Here is a 17,608-nt window from a genome sequence, read left to right on the forward strand (position 1 = left end):
TATATATATATATATATATATATATTGTTGTGGTTGACGAAATTCACAAACCACCATTCAGGTCCCTTAGGTGAGATATCTCGGTAAGTATATGTGTAGTTAGGCCCAAACCCGTTGTCTAGAGGGAATAAATGTCATTCATGCGGGTTGCGACTCTTCAGGATAGCCGTTTTTCTTTTACTATCTTTATTTTGGACCAGCCGCCATTATTACCACCACCAACCACGTCTCAACAGCCATCACACAACAACCACCAACCACAACGCGGCCATCACAACAACCACAACGCCACTTCACCACAACCGCCACGACCTTTACCGTCACAACTCGCCACCATCGCATCACCGTCATCTCGCGCCACTCGTGGGCACCGATGCTGGACTCGTGCGGGGCGCGCAACGAGCAGCGTGTTCAAAAACATCACGGACTTTCCGCAGAAAAACGGATCAAAAACGACTCACGCCCACTTTTGTTCCGTCCAATCGGTGAGCGAGGGGCGATTTGGCCCCGCCTCCAGGGCGTTGGAGGGTGGTCGCTATATGCAAATTCATGGATCAAAAAGCATTCACGCCCACTTTTCCTCGGGCCAATGGGGAGCCAGGTGAAGGGTCGGAGGCAAAGGGTCAAGGGTGAAAGAGCGAAGCCACGGGGCTTATAAAAACGACTGCGTTCGTCAGTCGAGGGCAGTTCAGTTGGAAGTGGAGTAAGAGTTCAGTTGGAAGTTGAGTAAGAGTTGAGTTGGAAGTTGAGTTGAGTGTGCGGAATTCAAGAGAGTCGTCGGTGGAGCGGGAAAGAAGTGGTACTAGTCGGAGTGAAGAGGACGGAGCTGTGGAGAGGTGACGGCGGCGAAGGCGGACGAGGGGGTGCTCGCGTCGGTGCCGGGAGCGGCACAGGGAGAGGCCAGCAACGCGACCGAGGTGGAGGAGGAGACGCTCGCCGCGGGACCCGAGACAGGGTTATATCCTCCTTTCCCCGAGCATCAGCAACCCCCTCCTGTTTCCCCCCGCGCTGAGATAGTGCGACAAAGGGGGCCCCCTTCCCACCCCCTACCAGACACTGTCCGCGAGGCCCGCGGAGTTGAGGCACCACCGCCGCTCCGCGTCTCAACAGACGGGTAGGCCCGACACGGTCTCGGCCCCAGGCCTGCCTACCCCCCTCATCCTGGAGGGTGGTTCTCTTTTCTTTTGCTTTGGGAATATGTGTTGTCGGCGCCGTCTGTGAAGTAAAATTGTATAAGTGTTGCCATGTGCCTGGTAATCGGATAGATCTGCATTGTTGCATTTGCTTTTTGTGTAATATTGCATTGTCTTCTTCTTTTACATGTGCTTTTGGTGGAATTGTATATGTGTGCTTTCCGTTCATCGCGAAATAAATGTGCTTATTGTTGAACTGTTTTCCCGCTTCGCTTCGTCATTTCTTTCATTGAATCCCCATCTTGCTTCACGTAAAGGGTTGGTCATGGGCTAAGACGCCCGATAATTAATCGAACCGTCGAGGCCGACGAATAACACCGCTCGGTTATCCCGATAGTACGGAACGGGTCGCTTAAAGTGGCCCGTGTCCGAAGTCGACCTGCGGCGAGGTGCGATCGCCCGGTCTACCCTCCGTGTGGGTACTTAGGTAGGTCGAATTTGGCGAGCAACCCTATCCCACGCGGGGGCCGATTGGCACGATCACGGTGAGACCGAAAGGTCCACCCGTGACTGGTTCCCGGCGTTAGTCCGAGAGGGTCACGACTGGATTGTCCGTCCGGTGGGCGACGTTCCGCGATTCGAGTTACGTGGCCGTTCGCACGCCGGCGGGCGCGAATCCGCAACAATATATATATATATATATATATATATATATATATATATATATATATATATATATATATATATATATATATATATATATATATATATATATATATACAAAATAGTTGTGGAAGGTGGAAGGAGATCCAAAATAACGGAATTAAATTTGACCCGAAGCGAATGGGAGAGGGATTTTCACCAATCGAAGCTTCCGCTGGGATCCCAAAGCTCTGCAGAAGTGCATCCGTTTCCCGGCGTTTCTTGTCCAAGGTGCTCTCATCATGTGCGAGCTCTTGTTTCTGCTCTACCTGCAACACAGATATCAATTTGATAAATGGCAGTGCAAGACAATATTCCCTCTTTTTTTCACTAAAGACACTCCAGCTGACTATTTTGTTCTCCACCCCTGCAAGGTGGTGTTGGTCGATATATTAGGTGGGAGCAAACGAAGCCACCATAAACGATCACGCCTTTCAGCATACGATAAATTAAACTGTAACACGAGTCACAAGCCTCTGGACAAAATAAAAAAAGCAAGAGACGCTATGCATTGAAACTGAACCAAAAAACAAACATAAATGCATGTGCCAGCAGTTTAGGAGATCTCAGTTAACACTAAATTACATCTTACCATGCATGCTTGAGGCAGCCCATAAGGGTTATAGGTTTAGCCTCTGAGCACTGAAATGTGGTGAGGTCGATTATTTAACAGCGAGATTTTATTGCTAATTATCATTTCCTTTGTCGTGTTTGTGGGGTGCAGTGGATGTCCATTCCAATGCTGCCGTTCATTTGAAGCAAATTTTTTTCATGAATTTGATATTAATCGATTTGTACTGCAAATATAAAATTTTGTCAAAAGAAATGCATTCACAACATGCACACATTTATGAGAAGGGGCAAAATGATAAGGCATATTTTACCCCATATTACAGTATTGAATCACTTGCTCATATGGAAAGATATCAAATGAATAAGACAAACTCCAAAAGAGGAGAATTGGGGTGGGGTGGGGGGGAGGCGATGAGGGAGAGGGGCAAGAGATGTCAAGAGAACAAAGTTGGTGATGTCAAAGGCACGTCAAAGGTCATGGCCCATCGCGAGTGCAGCAAGTCCACATTGTTGACCTGCTGGGTGGAGGAAAGCTAATCAATACTGTTATTATTTTGTACCAATGGATTGCTGTTTTGTAACACAGGTTAAAGAGGTTTGCGTCGCTCAGAGTGTTGCTTTGTTGCCGTGCCTCAGGTCTGCAAATGACCTGGAAAAAAATACATCACTCCAAACACCTAAAGTTTGTAAGGCAACACAATCACAGTCTAAAACATTGAGAATGACTCACTAAGTATACATGACTCACTTCAAACTTGCTTATGATGCCAAATACATAACAAACACCATTTTAACAAACTTACATACGATATCGTCTTAAGATTGATCTGTTGGCAGGGCTGGGTTGACAAGAGCACCTCAGCACCAGGCCCTCACTCAGAAAGGGCCCATAATGACCCATGTTACTATTTAAAAATCAAACTATTTTTGAGAGGAGGAGATTGGGATCACACTCTGTGCAGAGCGTTGGTGCTGCTTAAGCAGTTTCCTTGGCTATTGAGCACAATCCTGGACGGGTTGCCACTCCGACACAGTATACCAGCAAGCTGGCACTCATTTTGTTGACCTCAGAAGGATGACAGGCCGAGTTAACCCCACCTGGTATTACTTCAATAGCTGAGCAGGATTTGAACTCAGGACCCTTGGATTCAAAGCCCACCACCCGAACCAGAAAGCCAATATCAGGCAAACTATTTGAAAGGTGTATAAATATGCAAAAGAACACATGCCTCTATGTACTTCATTTACATTATCACCTAACATTGTCTTGAATGTCAATTTGTAATTTTGTTTTCAAAAACGACAAAAACTGTGATAAAAAGTCATTTCACTGCTGTCTACTCTCTCGCCATGGCTAACAAACGTCGATTTGTTCCATCCATCCTTTATATTGTTGCAGGCCGGTGGGGTCGGGTGAGAAGACCACTAGGTGGGGGAAGCTACGTCGATTCCCACCAGACTCCCCGGAATTGTAGGCCGTCGCTCACGGATAATTCCGTGATGCGGCGGGTCGCTTAACCGACCGTGGATGCTAATAACTCAACCGCATGACCTAGGGTCCTCCTGTCCATGGAATCGGGTTACCTAATTAACCGCGTGGTTTGATTACCGGGGAACCACGCCCTCGGTACGCCTTGTCCGAACCGGATCGGATGCATCCGAGCGACTGCCAAGGACGTACCGGCAAGAAGGAACGGATCGTTGGGAATAAAGACTGGCTAAACTTAGATTCGAACCATGCTGGACCAATGGGAGAAAAGACAAAAACGAGCAGGGAACATTCCGAATGACAATTATTTATTAACAAGCAAGCGAGGAAAAGTATGTGGGATGACAAAGATTTATTGGGGTATGTAACGCAGGGATGGGGAGAGAGGTGTGGTGCGACAATAATGCAAGCAACTTACGAAAGCAGACACAGAGCAGACTTGATGTGAAATTAATAACAATAATGACAATAATGATCTTCCCCAGACTAACTTAGAAGACAGGCACCAGCACACTCAGACACACATACAGAAAAAGAAACCCCAATGAGAAGGGACTTTTGCAATCAAGGAGGGAAGGGAGTTGAGGTTATGCTCTCGGGGCCTGGGCGTCCGATGGCACGACCCGCCACCAATACATTTCGCGGGGGGATGCTCCGTGGTGTGGTACCCGACAGTAGTTGCGTTGTCTCTGGCCCAAGTCGCATGTGCGGAGCCTGTGTTGTGAAGGAGGAGCTTGAGTGGAGAAGAGTGGAGTCCAGAGTGCGAGGGTAGAGTCGTGGGTGGGACCAGGCAGGCTGGTGGACGAGGTGAGGCGTGGGCGGAGACTAGAAGGCGGAGTCGAGAAACAAGAGACACAGCGTGAACACACACCACACTGCTACCAGACAGAGGAGTTTCTCCATCTTTTATAGGGCTGAAGCTCAGGGGGAGGGGGTCATGCCAAATTAAACGTCATCGCCCGAATCGGGCACTTCGATTGGCCCCGACCCCTCCTGTGGCCACCAGCTTTGGCCGGAAACCGCCTCACTTCGTTTCCGGCAAGGCCACCCCAGGCAGTGAACACACCTCGCTCCGACCCCATGACATGACACGAATTGCCCACACCGAAATCGGCACGCGAATCACAAGTAAATCTTCATCGGGTCTGGACCCCTTGTCTTCGGGTGAACCGACCATGGACCTGCGGTCTTCCGGAGAACCTCCCGGACCAACCACGTATCCTCTATCGGAGCAGCTTGCGGATCCCGGGGGTGTTCGCTCTGAGATCTCGGGTCATTGTGGACCGCACGTCGTGTCAGGTGAAGGACGGTACGCTGTGGTAAATGAGACGAGGGGGCAAGCAGGGCAGAGGGTACCGTGGATCGTCGTGCTACACGCTGTGGTAAACGAGACGAGGGGCAAGCACGCGTTTCGTGCAGCGTGGGCATCGTGCTGGCCGTGCTACACGCTGTGGTAAACGAGACGAGGGGCAAGCATGTGTTGGGTTTCTGGCTCGCCCGGGAATGAGACTCCGAATACAGCAGATCCTTCGAAAGCGTACGTGACTGATTTATCCAAGGAAAGAAAAAGAAAAAGGGTGGGGATGAAAAGAAAATGATTTAGCAACCCTAACTATTAAATCATCGCAACGCACTCCCCGTTGTTCCGCTAAACAAAAGGAAGGGAACTATCGACACGTACAATAATGGAATAACTGTCTTGGGACACCTATCTGTTGTATGCATGCGGTTCCAAGAACCGCAGCAATATCAATCCCTTCCCTCCATCCATCCTTTATATCAATCCCTTCCCTCCATTCCTTTCTTCCCTTCATCCATACATCCACCCCTTCCATTCCTCCATCCATATATCCATCCGTTGATAAGGAATGGCAGGCTTGGCACCGCACGACACCGCAGGGTGCAACACAGGCAGATGGTCGATCGATATATTTTTGATTGTGTTTATCAGTGACGGCGCAGAGTGACGGCGCAGGTACTTTTGCCATGTATCACCATGGCTTGCAAACAGATATCCAAGCAGCTTGTAAAGCATACGCCAAGTGGCTTAAGCACTCAAGCAAGCATTCCAACGAAATGGTTGATAAGGAGCAGCTGGCTTGGCAAACGATTAGCGATCACCCATTGGTCATATTATATTAAACACCTCCCGGAGATGCCCAGAGTGTCAAATAATGTCCGAATTAGACAAACAAACGCTTTTTAGCAGTCGGAACTGCTTCAAAGGTCAATTCTGGATATTAAATTTTGAAATTTGGCTCGGGTTAAGAGATTCTAGAGGTTATCGCAATGGTGGAAATTAAATAAAGCCACAAACACTGGCATCTCCAGGCATTTATAAGCATTGTGACGTTTCCAGCAATTAGTAGGTATGATGATGAGTGACGAAAGTGAAAAAAACCCATTGCAGCCTGTTCCAAATCAAGGCATTGTTGAGCAGGCCAAAAAAAAAAAAAACAATGGCTAATTAAGACCCCAGCAAGGGACAGTTAACACGACCTGTCATCCTTCCGAGGTCGACAAAACGAGTGCCAGCATGCTGGTATACTGTGTCAGAGTAGCGACCCGTCCAGGATTGTGCCCAATAGCCAAGGAGACTGCGAAAGCAGCACCAACGCTCTGCACAGAGTATGGTTCTAATGGATGGAAGGGACAGTGAGGTGACCAAGGATGAAGCCTTAATAAAGGATATAATTAAATAAGGCCATTAATCATCTTGAAAAGGGTGTTTAAATTAACCCAAACATACCAATTTCACTCCTGCACTCCATTGGAGTTCCCTTCGTATGCATGCAAAGTTACAGGCTGCTTGGTTTCAAGGTTTTGGAGTTATGGAGGAAAAACTCACACACACACACACACACACACACACACACACACACACACACACACACACACACACACACACACACACACACACACACACACACACACACACACACACACACACACACACACACACACACACACACACACACACACACACACACACACACACAGATTTATTAATTTCCTGTTTATTTCATGTGCTGTCACACGTGTACATGTTCTTCTGCCCGAAGGCAATCATTGCTGGTACCTCAATCTATAAGTTAAGCCTGCGAATGTCAATAAAACCTGTGCAGATGTGTGTTGTGTGAAAGAAAAATTTCATGTCAATCTCCTGCCTTTTAAAATGGTTCCCCAAATGGGGGCCCACAAATTTGTTTGGCACCAGGCCCACAAAAGCTTAATCCGGCACCATCTCTGGTGCACTGATCTCAGCACATCGGCCGTGCTGGGGTCACAGGTTCAAATGCCATCTGCAATCGATCATAAATTGACGTTTGTAGACAGGACGGACGGATAGACAAACAGACGCGCTTTTCCCTTCACGTGCGTGGGATATCAAGTGACGTGGTTCACATGTCACCGGCACTCAAATTGCATATTTGTTTAATTGGATACTTGGTGTTACTCAATTTATTTGATTATCAAAAGCTAATGAGTATTGATCAAAGGAAGACGTGCGATTAACCACACTGTTTGCCTTGTATTATGCAATCAAATTATGGTTGTAACAACAAGAGCCATTATAACAAAATAATTTGATTACCTGGAAGATGAGGGAAAAACTGGAGGGAAGTCATTGTTGTAGTGACAAAAAGAATACAAGCTGTCGTTAATTTGATCTTCCATGAGCATTGACTTCTGTTTAATGTACAGATTTAAAACAGATTATCTTAACTCGAAGCAAACGAAAAACCAGATTCGGTGCTCCGAGTCTGGGGAGTCAGTGGTTCAAACTTCGACCGAGTCACACCAAAGACTTCATAAACAGTATGTGCTGCTTACTTGCCTGACCTCTAGAATTTAGATTGTAAAACGATACAGCATGGACAAACCCCATAGGTTGACGTCTATGGGGAGAAGGAAATTCTTCCTTAGGAAATGCCCCGTTGAAAGTGGTGAGAAAAGACGGTGCCATTGTTACGACGTCACTGGTACCCAGAGTCCCAGGAAATGATGGCACTTCCACAGTGGCTGTGTTTGTCATGTCTAATAGTCCCATATTGTCTCGTGCATTTGTCTATATGTCAATGTGTGATGTACGTGGCAGCTTCACTACGAATTTTAAATCCCGAAAAAAAATAATAATAATAAATTAAAAAAGCACATTCAACCTCACCTCTTTCTTTTTGCGCTCTTCCTCTTTGCGTTTCTTCTCCTCCCGGATCTGTGCAAGCCGTTGTTTCTTCCTTTCGAGTTCCGCTTTCAACTCGTGCTTGTCTGACATAGTTCCACGCTGCAAACACGTAAAACCGCACCATCAGAATCAAAGAGACCCAAAGTATCGAATGTGAGAGCAGTGGAGAGCGACGCATGGTCATGAAAAAACCTAAACTGTCTCGCTCTCATGAAGGTTTCATCAATCCATGCATCACATTGCTGGGTAACTAACCTTTAGCAGAATATCGCAGAGAAGTCTAGCGTTACAAATACACAGGCCTGTAAAGTGACAGTGTATTAAAGCAAGTGTGGCTTACAGTCCGACCAAACATTCGAGAGTAAAGAGTCTGGACATACTTACATTTTAAACAAATACAACACAGCAAAGCAAAATCAAAATGCCATTCTCCAAAACAGCAGATAAATTACAATTGGAGTTGGTCTGCAGTTCAGGCTTGTATTAACATTCACCTCAAGTGATTAAAAAGATGGGAGTAGGGTTCAGAGGGGAGAAGGTCATTACAGATTATGTTAAGTTATTAAATTGACATTTTTTTTCTATACACTGTCGAGGCTCGTATGAGAGCTAACACACAGAACATACAAGGGGAGCAGGACAAAAGAGGGGAGGGAGAGGGAAGGAAAAAAAACGGTGTGGAACAGAGAGACATGAGGAGATCTGTGAGAGAGGGATGGGGTGGGGTACACAGGGAAAACAAGATGGGCACGACAGGGACTTTGAGGTCCTGACACGACAGGGACTTTCAGGAAGGAAAGAAGGGAATTTGAAGGAGGTGGGTTTGGGGCGGATTAGCGGGGGTAGAAAAGATCGTGGTTTTGGATGGGGGAAGATAAGAGATGGTGGTCTTAGAGTGAAGAATGTATACCCAGTCAGCGACGATGGAGGATGTCCAGTCGGTGAATGGCTTTGTAGGCCAGCTTAGAAATGTGGCTTTCCCAGGAAAGATCATGGCAGATAGTGAGACCCAGAAGCTTGAATGAAAGGACTTCTTCAAGAGGATTGTTGAGAAAGTAGATGGGGTCGGGGGGGGGGGTTCCAGACGGTCCTTTTGGAGAGACATGGTGAGTATGTGAGATTTGTCAGTATTGAAAGACATATTCTACATGTTGGACCAGTTTGTGATTTTTATCCATATCTTCAGAGAGTGAAGAGGCTGCTGCTTGCCGGTCTGAGGGATGACAGATGGTATGGCAGAGGGTGGAGTCATCATTAAACATATAACGAGGATTTTCCAGAGAGTCGAAGAGATCATTGATGAAAACCAGAAAAAGAACAGGACCCAGAATACTGCCTTGAGGAACTCCAGCCTGGACAGGAAGAAGGGATGAGAGAACTCCATTAAGGGCCACATGTTGGTGGGGTGGGGAGAGGGGGAGAATGAGATTTGGTAGAGGTATGGAGAAGAAGGGAGTGGGCAAGGGGAGGTACAAGATTTGAGGGGTTGGGAAGAGGGGGAGGTGTGCAGAGAAGAAGGAAGGAGCATGTTTGTGATGATGAGTGTACTGGTTGAGTGTGTGAGATGTCTGTAAAGTTAGAATGAAGCCCACAGATGTTAGAACACCACACACTTTGGGACAACAGAGGAGGAGCTGATATTGAAGCAGAAGACAGTGAAGAGGTGCCAAGAGCGGAGGTAGGATGAGGGACAAGATGGGAGTGGTAAGGAGAGGGTATAACAGGTGAGGGGTTAGGAGGAAGTAGATGTACCTTTGGGGGAGGTAGATGGTTAGGAGGAGGGAGATGTAATAATCCAAGTACCTTTGCCCAATACCTTGTGTAAAACATGAATATAACATGCAATCGCCAATTGTCAAGACTTGGCTCGGCCCATTTAGAGTTCTCATCTGAACCCTTTGCTCAAGATGCTCTCAACCAAGGTTCAAATCCCATGCACTAGATATAAAATGTCCATTGTCCACTTATGTACTTGTAATTCACATTCAATGATTGGTGTACAAATTCCACAATGAGATAAATAAATATAATCAACATCCATAAATGGTGTGCACAATAGCTAACACACACACACACACACACACACACACACACACACACACACACACACACACACACACACACACACACACACACACACACACACACACACACACACACACACACACACACACACACACACACACACACACACACACACACACACACACACACACACACACACACACACTATTCCAAACTTCTTCTGGGGTCGATAAGGGAAGGTTTTCGGCCCGTCTTTCACGAACTCGATGGCTCGGCCTGACGTTCGACTGAAGGCGATTTGGGGAGGAATTTATCATTTGTTCAAGGTCTCGGTGACAACTTAACTAGTCTTCATAAAAGACACGATGGGATTTTCATTTTTTTTTAATCACCTACCAGCAAACCTAATAATAGTAGCAAACAGGACACCCAGCTTAACGTCCTTCCAATGGACCGATGCCTCACCCTGCATGGGAAGAAGGAACCCTCTGGCAAATTTATCGCTGGGCCGAGATATAAACCAAGGTTAGACAGCTGAGAGGCAAGTTGTGCATTCACTTGGGCTAGCCTGACAGCACCGTTTAATTATCGACAATAATCCAAGTTATTATTTTAACATTAAAAATGACCTCATTGCTGGATTCTGACTCCAATTACCAGGAATACATTTGCCATTCACCTTGAGCAATGTTTTTAATTACTTTACCTACAATATGTGTAAACTGATAATCCAGCAATACATGTACTTGCTGGAGGCAAGAGATTGAGAGATATCCACAGGTTGTGACCGTGGATCACCACCCAAAACGAGCAGTGCTGGGATAATGGTCACATTGATTTTATCAAAAGTTTATATCCAGACTACGAAATGAAAACAATCATGTTATTGTAGTTACAAGTACAATTACAGAGCTCATAGAACACCTTACAAATAGTGTTCAAGTATTATATTCATTTGAAATAAAATAATGTTTTTAAAGGTCGAATTAAAAAAATAATAATTCTGGGACATTATCACTGTTGATGTCATCTTACACACCACATCATTTAACACGTCCAAGTAGTGCAAAAGCGTAGGTTTTTGAAAGTGATAATGAGGTGATTTTTGTTCTTCAGTGTTCAAGTGTCTATCTATAATTCCAGCAATCTCTGTGTGTCTGTCTGTCTGTCTGTCTGCAACCGCCGGTCCGATCTCATCGAAACTTGCCAGGAATATTGCCGGGGACCCGTGGATGTGCTTTTTCGAGGTTTGATATCGATCGGACGGGCGGTTCCCAAGTTACGGCCATTTATCTGTTGACCAATGACAAGACACGGTGCTATGACATCACAAATGACGTCACAATTAATGTTTATTTATTTATTTTTTATTATTACTTTTTTTTGCACGATTGACGGTCCGATCTGATTGAAAAACTTGCCAGGAATATTGCTGGGGACCCACGGATGTGCCTTTTCGAGGTTGGATATTAAGGTTTGAGAGTGGGGGCGAGAGAGAGGGGCGGAGAGAGGAGGGGGGAGAGAGGAGGGGGGAGAGAGGAGGGGGGGACAAGAGAGGGGGGGACAGAGAGAGGGGGGACAAGAGAGGGGGGACAAGAGGGGGGCAAGAGAGGGGGGCAAGAGAGGGGGGCAAGAGAGGGGGGCAAGAGAGGGGGCAAGAGAGGGGGGCAAGAGAGGGGGCAAGAGAGGGGGCAAGAGAGGGGGCAAGAGAGGGGGCAAGAGAGGGGGCAAGAGAGGGGGGCAAGAGAGGGGGCAAGAGAGGGGGGCAAGAGAGGGGGGCAAGAGAGGGGGCAAGAGAGGGGGGCAAGAGAGGGGGCAAGAGAGGGGGCAAGAGAGGGGGCAAGAGAGGGGGCAAGAGAGGGGGCAAGAGAGGGGGCAAGAGAGGGGGCAAGAGAGGGGGCAAGAGAGGGGGGCAAGAGAGGGGGCAGGGGGCAAGAGAGGGGGCAAGAGAGGGGGGGCAAGAGAGGGGGGCAAGAGAGGGGGCAAGAGAGGGGGCAAGAGAGGGGGGCAAGAGAGGGGGCAAGAGAGGGGGGACAAGAGAGGGGGGACAAGAGAGGGGGGACAAGAGAGGGGGACAAGAGAGGGGGGCAAGAGAGGGGGACAAGAGAGGGGGGCAAGAGAGGGGGGCAAGAGAGGGGGCAAGAGAGGGGGGCAAGAGAGGGGGCAAGAGAGGGGGCAAGAGAGGGGGCAAGAGAGGGGGGCAAGAGAGGGGGCAAGAGAGGGGGCAAGAGAGGGGGGCAAGAGAGGGGGCAAGAGAGGGGGCAAGAGAGGGGGCAAGAGAGGGGGGCAAGAGAGGGGGCAAGAGAGGGGGCAAGAGAGGGGGGCAAGAGAGGGGGCAAGAGAGGGGGGCAAGAGAGGGGGCAAGAGAGGGGGCAAGAGAGGGGGCAAGAGAGGGGGGCAAGAGAGGGGGCAAGAGAGGGGGCAAGAGAGGGGGGCAAGAGAGGGGGCAAGAGAGGGGGCAAGAGAGGGGGCAAGAGAGGGGGGCAAGAGAGGGGGCAAGAGAGGGGGGCAAGAGAGGGGGCAAGAGAGGGGGCAAGAGAGGGGGGCAAGAGAGGGGGCAAGAGAGGGGGCAAGAGAGGGGGCAAGAGAGGGGGCAAGAGAGGGGGGCAAGAGAGGGGGGCAAGAGAGGGGGGCAAGAGAGGCGGGCAAGAGAGGCGGGCAAGAGAGGGGGCAAGAGAGGGGAGGGAGAGAGAGGGTGAGAGAGAGGGGGCATCACATTTCAAGAGAGGGGGAGAGAGGAGGGGCGAGAGAGGGGAGGTGAGAGTGGGGGGCGAGAGTGGGGGCGAGAGTGGGGGCGAGAGAGGGGGCGAGAGAGGGGGCGAGAGAGGGGCGAGAGAGAGGGGGGAGCGAGAAAGAGGGGGCGTCACAATTCTTCTTCTTCGTTTGATATGACATCACAATTGACGCTGGGGACCTGAGTCTGTTTCCCAGGTGTTTCCCAAGTTATGGCCATTTATGATATGGTTGGTCCGATCTAATTGAAAAAATGCCCCAATCCAGTCGTCATTTACGAGAGCGAAGGAACGAAGCTGCACATACTCGCACGCCTTACCCACGAGAGAGGGTCCTGGCACGAGAGAGGGGGAGAGAGGAGGGGGCGAGAGAGAGGGGGGGTGAAAAAATGCCCCAATCCAGTCGTCGTTTACGCACCTACGGGCACACACCTACGGGCCCGCACTAGTATAATTAAATTAAAATAAAGACTGTAAAAGACGTTTAAATTAATTAATTCCGGAATTTACCACCAATGACAGTTTCTTTTACGCCACCTTCATTAACACGTTCCATTAGTTATTTGTGCCTGTTGTTTGTGTCCTTTATGACGTCCTTAAAAACAGGAAGTTTCCTGTTTGGAGTTATTTTCAATTTTGTTCGACTGTCAGACACAGGCAGAGTAAAAACAATAATCTCACTTCTCTCTGCACATGCACAATCGGGACGGATTCAGAGGCAAAGAAAATACTGATAAACAACACGTTCCTGTTCGATTCGTGTTCAAAATACATTATATTTAAATCAACTTGTTCCTCGATCATAAACTGACGTTTGTGGATTGACGAACGGACAGACAGAGACAGAGACAGAGAGAGACCTGAACTGAACCAATTGGTTACCGACACTGGGTAGTTAGAGAAGTCTTATCAAAGTTTCAGCTTCTGCACTGAGAACATGGCAATGTACAATAAGTGAACAATGTATACATTTACATCCCCTTTGTGACAATGTATACATTTACATCCTGGACGTGACAATGTGTACATTTACATCCTGGAAGTGACAATGTGTACATTTACATCCTGGACGTGACAATGTGTACATTTACATACTGTACGTGACAATGTATACATTTACATCCTGGACGTGACAATGTGTACATTTACATCCTGGACGTGACAATGTGTACATTTACATCCTGTACGTGACAATGTGTACATTTACATCCTGTACGTGACAATGTGTACATTTACATCCTGTACGTGACAATGTGTACATTTACATCCTGTACGTGACAATGTGTACATTTACATCCTGTACGTGACAATGTGTACATTTACATCCTGTACGTGACAATGTGTACATTTACATCCTGTACGTGACAATGTGTACATTTACATCCTGTACGTGACAATGTGTACATTTACATCCTGTACGTGACAATGTGTACATTTACATCCTGTACGTGACAATGTGTACATTTACATCCTGTACGTGACAATGTGTACATTTACATCCTGTACGTGACAATGTGTACATTTACATCCTGTACGTGACAATGTGTACATTTACATCCTGTACGTGACAATGTGTACATTTACATCCTGTACGTGACAATGTGTACATTTACATCCTGTACGTGACAATGTGTACATTTACATCCTGTACGTGACAATGTGTACATTTACATCCTGTACGTGACAATGTTTACATTTACATCCTGTACGTGACAATGTTTACATTTACATCCTGTACGTGACAATGTGTACATTTACATCCTGGACGTGACAATGTGTACATTTACATCCTGGACGTGACAGAATCATATGTACATTTCCATACTGTACGTGACTATGTGTACATTTACATCCTGTATGTAAACAATGTATACATTTACATCCTGTATGTGAACAATGTATACATTTACTACATTTACATCCTGTATGTGAACAATGTATAAATTTACATCCTGTATGTGAACAATGTATACATTTACTACATTTACATCCTGCATGTGAACAATGTATACATTTCCTACATTTACATCCTGTATGTGAACAATGTATACATTTACATCCTGTATGTGAACAATGTATACATTTACTACATTTACATCCTGCATGTGAACAATGTATACATTTCCTACATTTACATCCTGCATGTGAACAATGTATAGATTTACATCCTGTATGTGAACAATGTGTACATTTACTACATTTACATCCTGTATGTGAACAATGTATACATTTACATCCTGTATGTGAACAATGTATAGATTTACATCCTGTATGTGAACAATGTATACATTTACTACATTTACATCCTGTATGTGAACAATGTATACATTTACTACATTTACATCCTGTATGTGACAATGTATGGAGAGCTAACATTTAACAATAACTGAGGATGCCAGGCTTTCAAACTTATGCTTATTCATATCCCTTTCATATTTTAAGTCGACTCAACTGTCCCAACATGAAGTTATTTGTTTACCTGAACTTCTCTGTTATCCAATAATAGAGACACACTCAACAGCGACTGGATTATAATCACCCGATCACAACTTAGTCATGAGGAGGAGTTTAACCCATTCAACTCGGCACCAACAAGGCCACGTCGGATGGCGGATTGTAAATGTGCTTCTTGTTAACAACACAAACAGAAGAGGTCAATGTTGAATCGTGAGGGCAAACCGCGGTCCAGAGACGGTTCACCCTTTTGGTGTCAAGACCCCTCATTAAACAAATACAAGGCCTCGTCACGATCAAGCTGCATACGCGGGAATCAACGGCACTTTCATGCCGGTTCATTCGTCTACCTGCTCACCAACTCTCGGAATCTTCTGCAATCAACTTGGGCTCCCGATACGTGTTTTCCGAGACCGTTAAAGTGGACCTCGTTAAAGTGGACCTCCTTGAAGTGGACCTCCAAAGAGTCCAAAGAGTCCAAAGAGCCGCCGCCCTGACGCCCTGTGTACCACGTGACGTCAGCGCTCGCTTTCGTTTTGTTTTCTTTTTCTTCTTCTTCTTTTTTTTTTAATTCCTTCGTTAAAATTTTACACAAAGTTCGGTTATGGAGTGAGAAGCACAAGAACCCCAAAATATCTCTCACTTTCCTGAGGTAACATAAGTATGCAGTGCGTGTTTCATTGAACAAGGCCTGATTGATCTCAATAATCGCTTCCCGTGTTTTTATATTATATTCACAGTCGTCAGTCACTTGCTATGAAGTGAATAGCAATTTCTACAATTAGAGGCGCAATATTGAGTGAACTACGGGAAATTAAGTCGAAATCTGTGGCGCAATGATGGGATAATATTACGAGCGGTGTATATTTATAAGCACCGCTTGCTATTCTGTCAAGCTCGCTATACCTTTCTAAGGTGTTTCTGAGCTGCACGACGTGTTTTGTTCAAGATATAAATTTTCGTGTTTGAATCCCCCAGATAAGGGTTAAACTTTCAATAATGAAATAAGAAATTTCGATCTCCTAATGACGAACTGGGACAGGTATTCCTGTGAGAGAATATTTGGATTGAGAAAAGTACGAGGAAGAAGAGGGCGTGTTGTGGGAAATTGGGGAGAGAAGGGAAAGTATTTGTGGGGGGGATAGCATCGCAGGAATGGGGCGTGGATGGGCATGGGGGGGGGGGAGGATCAAATATTCCGTTTGGAATCCAACAAAACGCATATAATCGCATTCGTAATAAATAGATGGCCATGTCATCGCTCAAACGGTGGCTTGTGTGCTGTTGGGGGGGGGGGTGTGGCTATAGAGGATTTTCAGTGCTATCTCGTTAGGTCTTCTTCACCTTTTCTCACTATTTAGCTTGCCAACCAATATGGCGCCCGCGTACTGCATCATGGGTACTGAAACCCCTCCATTCCTGAATTGCCGTTTTTTTTTTAACACAAATCGAATTTCCCCGTCGATCACAATTCGCAAATAATTATTTTCTCCATTCTCGTCTTTCCTCCGTCTTGTTTCTATACGTTTGGTTGTGATTAAGATTGCCTTCTCTGTGGTGTTTAACTGTTTCCCAATGTGACTCTCGCTGGAGCTTGATTTAGGGTTTTTGGCTCTTGCTCACTTTGACCGTTTCCTCGTTTTTTTAGATCCTCGTGGAGGATGTCTCAGTTTTACTCACGTTGTTGTTCTTGTGGACTTTTTTGTTTCACAGCCTTCAGTTTTCATCGAAACTTCCTGAAACTTGGCATATATATGTAAAAATACCCTGCGCAGACAACCATCTCCCATTTTGAAAATTCCTCCAAGAAAAAAAGTTATGACGTCAAAATATCTCCGCTAATGGAAATCGCCTAAAAAAATATCTCAAACTAGGCAAGCTTTTTCAATTCTGTTTGCTGGAATCGAACAGGGCATTAGCAGAGATGAATTACCGCACATATGGTACGTCACAATGACGTCATATTCGTTTTATGACGTCATCATTAAGAGGACGAGGATCTTAGCTCGTTTGAGCTTGTTTGCTTTTTCTATCGACTTGAGTCGTATAAATTTCATTAGAATAAGCTTAATCAACAATGCAATCTGAAGCAAGGGGTTCGTTTAGCAGTGGAGATTGAGGCTCAGGCAACGGTGAGAGAAGGAGGAAGAAGCACTTGATCCAAGACTTTCACATGCAAAAAGAACAAATGTTTGAAATTAGCTTAAAATCGAATTTTCATTTTAAACTCGTGAATTATTGCACATTTTGGAGCGATTTGCGTGGGACAGTAGATAATACATGGCTTTGCGCTCGAAGGGAAGTGACCTAAAAC

At 46.2% G+C, this 17,608-nt stretch overlaps 1 protein-coding gene across 3 annotated transcripts in view; it reads right to left on the reverse strand.

Moving 5' to 3' along the window:
* LOC147014058 (cytoplasmic dynein 1 intermediate chain 2-like) overlaps positions 1-15,812 on the reverse strand; it is a 59,657-nt gene extending 43,845 nt beyond the window's left edge. For 2 of the 3 annotated variants that reach the window (XM_085851662.1, XM_085851661.1), the window contains exons 1-3: positions 15,653-15,812; positions 8,066-8,182; positions 1,996-2,104 (exon numbers count right to left, since the gene is read on the reverse strand). In XM_085851662.1, coding sequence (XP_085707788.1) covers positions 1,996-2,104; positions 8,066-8,173 — 217 coding nt within the window. In that variant the 5' untranslated portion in view covers positions 8,174-8,182; positions 15,653-15,812. Of the gene's footprint in view, positions 1-1,995; positions 2,105-8,065; positions 8,183-15,644 lie in introns of all 3 variants that reach the window. The other variant, XM_085851660.1, reaches the window with a different exon arrangement.
* Between the last annotated feature and the right edge of the window lie 1,796 nt (positions 15,813-17,608).

This window comes from Eptatretus burgeri, chromosome 13 (assembly GCF_056783735.1).
Source record: "Eptatretus burgeri isolate ZD-2024b chromosome 13, Ebu_testis_v1, whole genome shotgun sequence".
NCBI lineage: Eukaryota > Metazoa > Chordata > Myxini > Myxiniformes > Myxinidae > Eptatretus > Eptatretus burgeri.